The sequence below is a fragment of the Pantherophis guttatus genome, chromosome 8, assembly GCF_059756535.1.
Source record: "Pantherophis guttatus breed Tessera chromosome 8, ASM5975653v1, whole genome shotgun sequence".
Lineage (NCBI taxonomy): Eukaryota > Metazoa > Chordata > Lepidosauria > Squamata > Colubridae > Pantherophis > Pantherophis guttatus.
Genome location: NC_142070.1, coordinates 24286069 through 24297226, shown reverse-complemented (window position 1 = coordinate 24297226; position 11158 = coordinate 24286069). Strand labels below are relative to the sequence as shown.

General features: G+C 42.1%; 1 protein-coding gene across 1 annotated transcript; it reads right to left on the bottom strand.

Annotated features, from left to right (window-relative positions):
* Nucleotides 1–4189: 4189 nt before the first annotated feature.
* On the bottom strand, nucleotides 4190–7099 carry LOC117679866 (uncharacterized). Its single transcript, XM_034442149.3, has one exon. The coding sequence runs from the start codon at nucleotides 7097–7099 to the stop codon at nucleotides 4190–4192; it is 2910 nt and encodes a 969-aa protein (XP_034298040.3).
* Nucleotides 7100–11158: the final 4059 nt, after the last annotated feature.

The window sequence follows — 11158 nt, the reverse complement described above, 5'->3', positions numbered from 1 at the left end:
ACACTTTTGTTGGCAGGGTGATGTCTCTGCTTTTTAGAATGCTGTCTAGATTTGCCATAGCTTTCCTCCCCAGGAGCAAGCGTCTTTTAATTTCTTGGCTGCAGTCCCATCTGTGATGATCTTGGAGCCCAGGAAAATAACATCTGTCACTACTGACTTTCCTTCTGACTTTATTTCTAATCTATTTTAGTCATTCTGCCTCTGTTGTGACCTAGGCTTACTGAGTCATTAAAACACATGAGTAGTCCCAAAAACCTTATTGCAACAGCTGTGAATTACTTTCATTCACAGCTGTGTCCCAATTAGTTTCAAAAAGTCCTTCAGGAGAAGTCCTTCGGGATAATCACCAACCTTTATCTCCTTTGACACACTGCCAAGACCTACTTGGCAAAGTCACACGAAGTCCAGAATCAAACAGAGATGCCGACTGGGAACAGAATTAACAACATTGCTTTCCTTCAAAGGGCCCATGTGGCTTTGCTTCTCTTTTAAGCCTTATGGGAGGGGCCAATCATTTCCAGGCCTTACTCCTGAGTCGTCCCTTTTATTTTAACTGTTCATGCTTTCTGGCAGCTCTGCGCATGCGCGTACTAGGAACAGGCTCCTCCTGTTCCTCTGCCTCTCTGTTGTCCGCCTCTGGAGGCTCCGGAGTCCGCATCACTCCAAGATGGCCCTGGCCCCATCTCTGCCTCTGATGCAGAGCCCTCGTCTGGGCCTTCCTCAGACTCCAAGAGTGGCCCATGTTCCTCCCCAGCCTCCTCACTGTCCAACTCCGCTGCCAGCTCCGCAGGCTGCTGGCGGACCACAACAGCCTCCTGCAGACTCATACATTGTGAAGAGTTTGAACCCAGGAAAAGCTTTATTGTTTTAGTTTCTGATAAACTGTCCACAAACCTGGCTGGCACATATATTTTTAAATCTTTGTCAGAAGGTTAGATAAATGGAATAAAACAATGTTCTCTTCCTTCATGAGATTCTCAGTTCCAACCTTCTCATGAAGGTTCTCATGAAGATAGCCAAACAGGAGAAGAATACCTGCAAAACTGCTGAATATGTTTTCTCAAGATTGTGGGGTGCTTGGTGCTCTCTGATCTTAGGACCCCACAATTCAACCTTGAACTATAAATATTATTTTCTATTTCTCAAGTTTACCAATATTTGATTTATGGGTTTATCAATAATCCCATAGCAACCAGCTGTTAATGTAAACCTAAGAATATAGGCCACATTCTTGGGAAGCTTTTGAACATTCTAGAAATTTCTGTTATATACTTCTGAAAGGCACCATGTTAGGACACTGGGATAGGAAACCCTAGTTGTCAGCTATGACAACTAGGTATGACAGGTATGTGTTACAAGATCCAAATTATCACTATATAATAATCAAACAATTACTCTTCAATATCTCTATGATGTTCTGTTAATATTGTTATAGAAATTAAGACTCATAAGATTTCCACGGGTGATCAGAGAGGTTTATTGTGCAAGGTTCAGTGCAACACAAGAAGCAAAGACTGAACGAAAAAAAGATTCTAATGCAGTTACATTTATACATACTTTTGACATTTTAGGATTGGTTACATTTCTGACAGCCCATAGCGATAATTCCCCCCTCCCTTTGCTGCTATACCCTACAAGCTTACTAACGTGTTTCCCCTCTTAAGTGGGTCACAGGTGTTCTTGCAAACCTATCTAAGTTTCTTGCCGTTATATCTGTGGTTACCTTTGCTTAGCTAGATATGATATCTTGCTCGTGATGGTGTTTCCTGAACTTTCCAGCTGAGGAGGATTGCATTAACTCTGTGGTTCCACTTTTTGAACCTAATGCCAAAGAAAGGGGGCCCTCCAGGGATCCTCTAGACTGACCCAAGTATTATATCACTTTTATATCTAATTTCATTATTCCATTTGGTTTTGGTTTTCCATATTATTTCCCCCCTTTGGAAGTTTTTCCATGCAGAAACTTCCACTGCTTCCCATCTGTTCATGATTTTCAGTAGGTAACCATTCTATACTTTTTAATAAGTAAGCAAGCATATAATATTTTGCATAGCATAATCATTTCAGGATAGGGGTACATAATAAAAGAGACAGAAAAGATACATGTGAAATGACTTTCAATCCTCAATTTCTGAAGGCACTCTCTCCATTTCTATGGGTGCAAATTGTACATATGTATCTGTATCAGAATCTTCATCTTCATCAAGGGCATTAGAGTCCATCTGACGGTCAAGGTGGCATTCCATCAAAACTAACTCTTTCTCAACTTGTATCTCCTTCACTGCTCTTTTAGCCAGCTGTCTGAGTAGAGGGATTGCACAAGGAATAAAAGCGAGGCCCATTGTAGCACAGATCAATATGAATAGCATCTGTTTTATCCAGTCAGACCAGGCAACCAGGAAAACCACATGTCTGTTGTTTGTACCCTCTGGCCTATCCTAGATGCTCGGTCCTGCAATTCCTTGGCAACCTCTCTCACCATACCTGAGTTGTTCATGTAGAAACAACAGTCTTCTCCTAGGAATACACACAAACCTCCTTTCTCTGCCGTTAGGAGGTCTATGGCACGTCGATTTTGCAAGACCATGCTGCTAAAGAATCTATCTGATTTTGGACTTCTACTAAGGACCCAGCAATTTGATTCAGGCTTTCTTGAAATTCTTCTGACAATTGCTAAAACTTTATTATGGAGTGTGTCATCCCACTTACACCTGTTCCAATTGCTGTTCCCATTCCTAAGATTACTAATAGGAGGATCAAGATAGGTGCCCTTTTCTGAACATGTCCCATGAGGGGAACAGGGATAGTATGTTCCCCACCAACAACACCCATTTCAGGAAACAGATATACTAGTGTGCATGTTCCTGTCCGATTTGTTGGTAAACACAAATATGCATTTTTCCCACACAAGAAGAAAACTCCATTTTCCTCTACACACACACCCATGCTCATGGAAAAGATATCCAATAATATAAATAATAATAATAAATAATATCCAAAGCCACAGGAGAGTCATCGTTATCTCCTTCCTACCGACTCAGGGTTCTTATCCAATCCCAACCCTCTTAGTTTACAGAATTACTACATCAGGAAGGGGGTTGGGAGAATATGTGACTTGTAGGGCAATATCAGTCTTAGGTATCCCACAGAACCAGTCCTTTTTTGTTAAACACAATGTCCACAGTCCCAGGAGTAGGACAGCGATACAGAGTCCCCACTCCCAAGTTTCCTCAAACATAAGTATCTACAGGAGTTTCATACTGGTTCCTAGCACAGCTACTAGTTTTTAACTCAGTACCAGTTCCTTGGGTTTTGGGGCGATTCCAGAATAATAGGTATCCTACACAGCAAATTACAATAAAAGCAATCACACACGCTAAACCTAACCCTAATGCACTTATAGCTATGTATGAGCGGATTTCCATTCCTTGACAAATGGTTAGATTCTTAATTCATTTTACTCTCCTCCATTCTCTTCTTCTGCCGTGCGCAGGGAACCAGCTTCCGGGGTGGTTCAGCAAGGCTCGTTGTCTTAGATTGTGCGTAGAGAATCCGTTGCCAGTAGGATTCAGCAGAGTCCTTCGCATCATACATTGAGAACCCTTTTCCGGTCAGGTTCAGTAGAATGCTTTCTGGTGAATTTCAGCACTAGGGACTTATCAGTGGCCTTTATTGTATACTGGACTGGATCAGTTTGTTCAGCACTTTTCAGTCTGGTCCAATGGATCCAGGATTTAGATTCCAAGGTCTTAACTGCTAAAGGAGAACACATTATCATAGTTTATGGGCCTTTCCATTTGGGTTTTAAAGGGCTATCCTTCCAATACTTTACCCATACTCTATCACCTATTTTGAACCAATGAGGTTCCAAAGCTATTGGTGGGGGGTTTTGTTCCATCACATAATGCCTTAATTTTTGCTGTTGTAAATTAATTTGCTGTACCTGTTTTAACAATTCTTGCTGCCCTATTCCCCCCTTAATAGATAAATCAACACTAGAGAGTGTATTACGAGTAACAGTAGGTGGAAAACCATATAATAATTCGAATGGTGTAAGTTGAAGTTTGGTCCGTGGAGTTGTCCTACAAATATAAAGAGCTAAAGGTAAAGCTTGAGGCCAGTGAAGATGAGTTTCCATACAGATTTTAGTAAGAATGGTTTTAAGAGTCCTGTTAGCATGTTCAATTTTTCAAGAACTTTGGGAGTGAAATGAACAGTGATAGCGCCATCTAGTGCCTATAGTGTCTGCTAGTTGTTGATTTATTTTGTGAACAAATTCGGGTCTATTATCAGAAGAAAGCTGTGAAGGACAACCAAAGCGACGAATGATATCTTTTAGAAGGCATTTGGCTACAGTTAGAGCAGTTTTATTGAGGCAGGGATATGATTCAAGCCAGCCAGTATAGGAGTCAATAATCATTAACAAAGCAGAGTATCCTTGGCATTTAGGCATATCGATAAAATCCAGAATCAGATAGTCCATGGGGATAAAGGTAACCGGCTGGACCCCGGGAGGGGGTTTCTTGCCTTGTCTAGGATTGACCTGGGCACAAGTAGCACAGGTCGCAGTTACAGAAGCAACAAGTGTGGGTAAGAGGGGAATGTAGAAGGCGCAATTAAGTAACTGTGCTAAAGAACTTTTTCCACAATGGTGAGAAGAGTGTGCTTGCATGACTAAAGGTTTGGCTAAAGATGCTAGGATAACAGGTTGCTGATTAGGCAAATAATACCATCCATTTCGGAAAGTCGCATCTAAGTCTGTTTGGAATTGTTCTGTTTCTGTCTTGGTGTAGGAGGGCGTATGTTGTTGGATGAAGTCATCCAGGAAATAGAGTTTTCCAAAGAGTTCGTTAGAATATGGCTCACCCTGTCTGGCAGCAAATCGGGCAGCTGCGTCTGCCTTACGATTTCCCTTTGAGATATCGGACAAATCTCTTTTATGACCGGGACAATGAATGAGTGCCAGCTTAGAGGGGAGTTGAGCTGCCTTTAAGAGGGCCTTAACTAATATCAAATGCTGTATGGGTTTTCCCAAGGAATCAACAAATCCTCGCTCCCGATAAATGGCAGCATGAGCTTGTACAGTGAGGAAAGCATATTTGCTATCAGTATAAAGATTCACGGATTTTCCTTTGGCTTTAATCATAGCTTTAATCAATGTCCACAATTCTGCAGCCTGTGCACTCCAGGAAGAAGGGAGGGCCCCAGAACAAATAGTGTCTTTCAAAGAGACTACTGCAAATCCAGTGTAATGGATGCCACCTTCCATGAAACTAGAACCATCTGTAAACCAGGTGTAATCAGATTTTGACAGTGGTTGATCTGAAAGGTCAGGTCTGCATGAATAAGATGCATCAATAGTCATTAAGCAATCATGTAAAGGCAGAGAAGTGTCTGGTGAAGGTAAAAGGGTAGCAGGGTTTAAAGTAGCACATTGATGGAATGTAAGATCCGGAGAATCCAGAAGTAACGCTTGGTATTTATGCAGTCTTTGATTGCTAAGCCACAAGTGTCCCTTGTTTTCCAAAATCGCAGAAATAGCATGAGAAGTGTAAACTTGAATTTTAGAAGCAAAGGTTAGTTTCTGAGCTTCGACTAGCAAGAGAACAATGGCAGCAATTATTTTGAGACAGTGTGGCCATCCCTTAGAAGCCGGATCAAGTTGTTTAGACAGATATGCTACAGGGCGTTGCCACTTTCCCTTACGTTGAGTAAAGACTCCTAATGCAACATTACGTCTGACCTCAACATATAAATGAAAAGGCTTGGTCAAATCTGGCAAACCCAAAGCGGGGGAAGTAGAGAGCAATGATTTCAAGGTCTCAAAAGGATTTTTACATTCCGTAGTCCAATTGAAGGAGTCAGTATCCTTTCCCTTGGTCGCTTCGTAAAGAGGAGTCGCAATCATTGCAAAATTAGGAATCCACATTCGGCAATATCCAGAAGACCCTAAGAATCCTTGAAGTTCATGCTTGTTTATTGGGATGGGGATCTGTTGTATGGCTTGAATACGAGCCGTTCCTAAAAGTCTTTTCCCATGAGTTAAAATAAACCCCAGGTAATTAACCTCATTCTGCACTAATTGGGCTTTCTCACGAGAGGCTCGATAGCCACAATCCTGTAGTCTATGTAAGAGGGCATTGGTATTTTGCCAACAGGAATCTTTTGTGTCACCTGTGATCAGAATATCATCTATATACTGTAAAAAGATGCCATCAGGCACTGGAAGAATCAGGTGGTGCAAATCATTAGCTAGAGCTTGAGAAAAGTGTGTAGGAGAGTTTTTAAAACCTTGGGGTAAATGAGTCCATGTATATTGAGTATATCTATCGGGATCAGTCCACTCAAAAGCAAAAAGAAATTGACTCTTTTCAGTTAAAGGAATAGTAAAGAAAGCATCTTTAAGATCAATAACTGAAAACCACTGGGAAGTAGCCGGGATATTACTAAAAAGAGTATAGGGATTGGACACGATTGCATGGACAGTTAGAACCTGCCGGTTGAGGGGTCTCAGATCCTGTACAGGTCTCCAATTTCCAGGTAAAATAGCGGTGTTCCAATGAGAGCGGCACCTTCGCAAAATGCCTTCCTTTAAATATAACCTAATAAATTCATGTATACCCCGTACTGCTTCTAAGGAATATTGACGCTGCGGGATATTGACAGGATATGCTCCGGGGCATAGATCGACTTGAATTGGAGTGGCATATTTTGCAAAGCCAGGTGGATTATCTTCAGCCCAGAGAGAAGACACATTAAATGCTTTCCAAGAATTAGACGAATTGGGCTCTGACACATGTAACAAGCGCCAGGTTTCAGTATTCAGGTGAGTCAAAGTAAAATAATTGGAGTCTGCTGAGAACGTAATTTGTGCCTGCAATTTCTGGAGCAAATCTCTGCCTAACAGTGGAATGGGACAGTCGGGCATATAAATGAATTGATGTTGAGTCACCACTTTCCCGATCTGACATTGTATTGGTTGAGTCAGGGATTGGGATTGTATAGTACCAGCCACACCCTGAACTTTGATACATTGTTTTGACATTTTTGCAAGAGGTTGATTTAATATTGACCTACTTGCTCCAGTGTCTATTAACATAGGGACGGTATATTTTCCCACCCTAACATTTACAATGGGTTCCGGGGGTGTTTCCTGAGAACCCTGACCCCTCTAATCATCCCATTCTAATCCTCCTAGGGCCATTAGTTCCTCTGGTTCTTCAGGAGGGGGTGGTCGAGGTCGGTACCCTCCTTGGCACCCTTCACCTCTTTGACACTTCTGCCTATGGAATTGTCCTTGCGGAGGAGTTTGATATCCTCTTCCCCTTCCCCGACTCTGTCCAAAACCTCCTGTTCCACGTTCTCCTTGCCTTCGAGGACATTCACCCTTCCAATGGCCAGTCTGTTTACAATAGGCACATTGGTTCGGCCCCAACTGCATATGGGTTATTGCGGCTGCCAACATTTCAACTTGATCGGTTTCTATATACTTTGGAAGCGATTTCGACAATCTCAGCCAAAGATTTTCCTGCCACCCTCTCCACTTTTGCTAATTTGCGCTTAATGTCTGGCCATGCCTGGGTCATAAATCGTTCAGCAATCAAAAGGCAGTTTTCAGGAGCGTTGGGGTCTATTCCTGTATGTTCCCTGTACATTTGCATGATCCGTTCCAAGTAGGCTTGAGGACTTTCATCTTTCCCTTGTATCACTGTAGTAATGAGGGAGAAATTCTGAGGTTTCCTCCCTGCATCACGAAGGCATCTCATCACCAGTCCCCGGTACTGAAGTAATTCAGTTATATGATTAGCATTCAATGGATTCCAATCAGGATCATCTGGTTTTCCAATGTTATCTCTTTGTTGTTGGTCATTAGCTGTGTCTCCCGGGTGTAATTGGCAAAGGATCTTTTCCTTAGCTAATCTATACTTTTCCTGTTCTTCCAAATCTAATAATGTAGTCAAAAGAGTTTGAATGTCACCCCAGGTAGGCTGGTGACTTTTAAAAATAGAGTCCATTAACTCAATTATCTGTTGTGAATTTTGAGAAAAGGATCCATATTATTGTTTCCAATTTAAAAGATCAATTGTTTACCAAATTTCCGGCAGCATTGGTTGTAACTATTGTTCTTAGAGGAGCCACAACTTGGATTTTTTTTTCTTTAGAATCTGATACGATTCGACTCCTGGTCCTGTAAGCAATCGGACTCTCATTAGGAGAACCAACCCACACAGTTTCCTACCTATCTGGATTTAGGCACGCCTATCTGTCCAGTCGAGGATGTTCCTTCCCAGCTTCCAATCCTACAGATTGGGTACAGACCTATTCCATACTCGCCTGCAGGTCTTTTGGTCCTGGACGTCCACTCAGCAACCGGTCTGTCACCCTGAGGATCCTTGGCATGATTTCGAGTGCGGGCAATGTGATCCCGCTGTGGCTGTAGATGTACTGAACCCTTCAACGGAGGGTTGGCCGGCCTGGTAGATAGCGAGAGCTGTGCAGGACTAAATCTGCCAGGAGAGTCAATGGCTCCTTCTTATGAGTCCCTTCATGGTCGCCATGAAATGTTATAGAAATTAAGACTCACAAGATTTTCATGGGTGATCAGAGAGGTTTATTGCGCAAAGTTCAGTGCAACACAAGAAGCAAAGAGTGGACGAAAAAAAGATTCTAATGCAGTTACATTTATACATACTTTTGACATTTTAGGATTGGTTACATTTCTGACAGCCCATAGCGATAATTCCCCCCTCCCTTTGCTGCTATACCCTACAAGCTTACTAACGTGTTTCCCCTCTTAAGTGGGTCACAGGTGTTCTTGCAAACCTATCCAAGTTTCCCGCCGTTATATCTGTGGTTACCTTTGCTTAGCTAGATGTGATATCTTGCTCGTGATGGTGTTTCCTGAACTTTCCAGCTGAGGAGGATTGCCTTAACTCTGTGGTTCCACTTTTTGAACCTAATGCCAAAGAAAGGGGGCCCTCCAGAGATCCTCTAGACTGACCCAAGTATTATATCACTTTTATATCTAATTTCATTATTCCATTTGGTTTTGGTTTTCCATATTAATATGGTAGTCATCTGGATTTTTGTATCCCATCTCTTGTATCCCTTTGTATCCCTGGTAACCTATTAGCAAAGCATATATTTTCCAAATTCCAGGTATCTATGCTGGCTGGGGAATCTGGGAGTTGAAGGCCACAAGTCTTAATGTTACCAAGGAACTTCAGCTTTACAGTAATATCCATTGCATTTGGGGACTTGAAATAAAACCTTGGAGGGGCCTGTTAAACAGACAAAACAATAAAATGTTTGACAAAGGAGTAAAATAATGAATTTGTCTTGAATATGGCTGGACCCCAAAAAATCAAATAACATTATCTTTTGTTCATTCTTTCTTAAAATGAATCCCTGAACCAAATAAAACAAATGACCTAAAGAATCTTCTTGGCTGCTGGTCCAAATCTGTAAAGAAATTGAGCCCAGCAATCAACTCAGGAGTGACAAGTTCTTGGCTCTACGAACCTTGTACAGAATACGTTGGCAGCACTTTTTGCAACTGATCTGTAAATACTTCACTGTTGAGTTTCCAAGTTAGGTAATCAGATGATGCTATCTTTCCACAGGATTGATGTCAGGCCTAAACCACCTTTGTGCTTTGCCCATGAGATTGATTTGTGGAAAACCAGGCATCTCTTTTTATAAGATTACTATCACCCTATCTAAGTCATATACTCATAAGACAAGGACAAGATGGAAACTACATTTACAATCTTGCAACAGCTGCTTAAAAAACACACAGAGAGGTTAGCAGCATTCCTAGATCATTTAATATCTGAACAATGTACTTGAATGAGCACAAGTAAAAGAAATTTGGGAATTTCTCAGAACACAGCCCTCCCTCAACAGAGGGGAAGGAATCCGACACCACCTATTTCCTGTCTACTGTGTTGGAACACAGTACCTATTTCCTGGAACAGACAGAAAATAGGTGGTGTCAGATTCCTCCCCCTCTGTTGAGGGAAGGCTGTGTTCTGAAAAATCCCAAACTCCTTTTACTTGTTCCAAGAAGGTGCCACACCCATTGTAGTTCCAAGAAAGTTCCACACCTATTTGCACTCTGACACAGGTGAGCTTGACATATAAACCCCCAACTGGCCTCAGGGAGAGCTCTCAGGGAGAGTACTAACCACAGGTGGGTTTTAGCAGGTTCTGACCAGTTCTGGAGAACTGGTAGCGGAAATTTTGAGTAGTTCGGAGAATCGGTAGTAAAAATTCTGACTGGCCGCACCCCCATCTATTCTCTGCCTCCAAAGTCCCAGCTGACCGGGAGGAAATGGCGATTTTGCAGTACCCTTCCCCTGGAGTGGGGTGGGAATGGAGATTTTACAGTATCACCAGATTTTGTCTTCTGAGCTTTTGAACTCGTCCTGGAGCCCATCTTCAGGGAACTTCTCTCTAGCAGAGTGGCAAAAAAAATCAGAACACAAAATAAAAGCTGGATGGATATGACCTAACAGATGACCCTCACTCTGTCAAAGACCTTGGAGTACTCATTTCAAATGATCTAAGTGCCAGAGCTCACTGTAACAGCATTGCTAAAAAAGCATTAAGAGTTGTTAACCTAATCTTGCGTAATTTTTTCTCCGGGAATATTGAACTGCAAACTAGGGCATACAAAACTTTTGCCAGACCAATTCTTGAATACAGCTCATCTGTCTGGAACCCGCACTGCATATCGGACACTAATACAATTGAACGAGTCCAGAGATATTTCACAAGAAGAGTCCTCCACTTCTCTGCTCGCAACAAAATACCTTATGCCACCAGACTTGACATTTTGGGTTTAGACAACTTAGAACTTCGCCGTCTTCAGTCTGACCTAAGCATAGTACATAAAATCATCTGCTACAATGTCCTACCAGCCAATGAATACTTCAGCTTCAACCAAAACAATACAAGAGCACACAATAGACACAAACTCATGGTAGATCGATCCAAACTAGACTGCAGAAAATATGACTTCAGCAACAGAGTGGTCAACACCTGGAATTCACTACCTGACTCTGTGGTTTCTTCCCCAAATCCCCAAAACATTAACCTTAGACTATCTACTGTAGACCTCACCCCATTCCTAAGAGGTCTGTAAGGGGCGTGCATA

Bases quoted from the DNA above. Each gene is read 5' to 3' on its own strand.
- LOC117679866 (XM_034442149.3), bottom strand. From the start codon at position 7,099: ATGTTAATAGACACTGGAGCAAGTAGGTCAATATTAAATCAACCTCTT.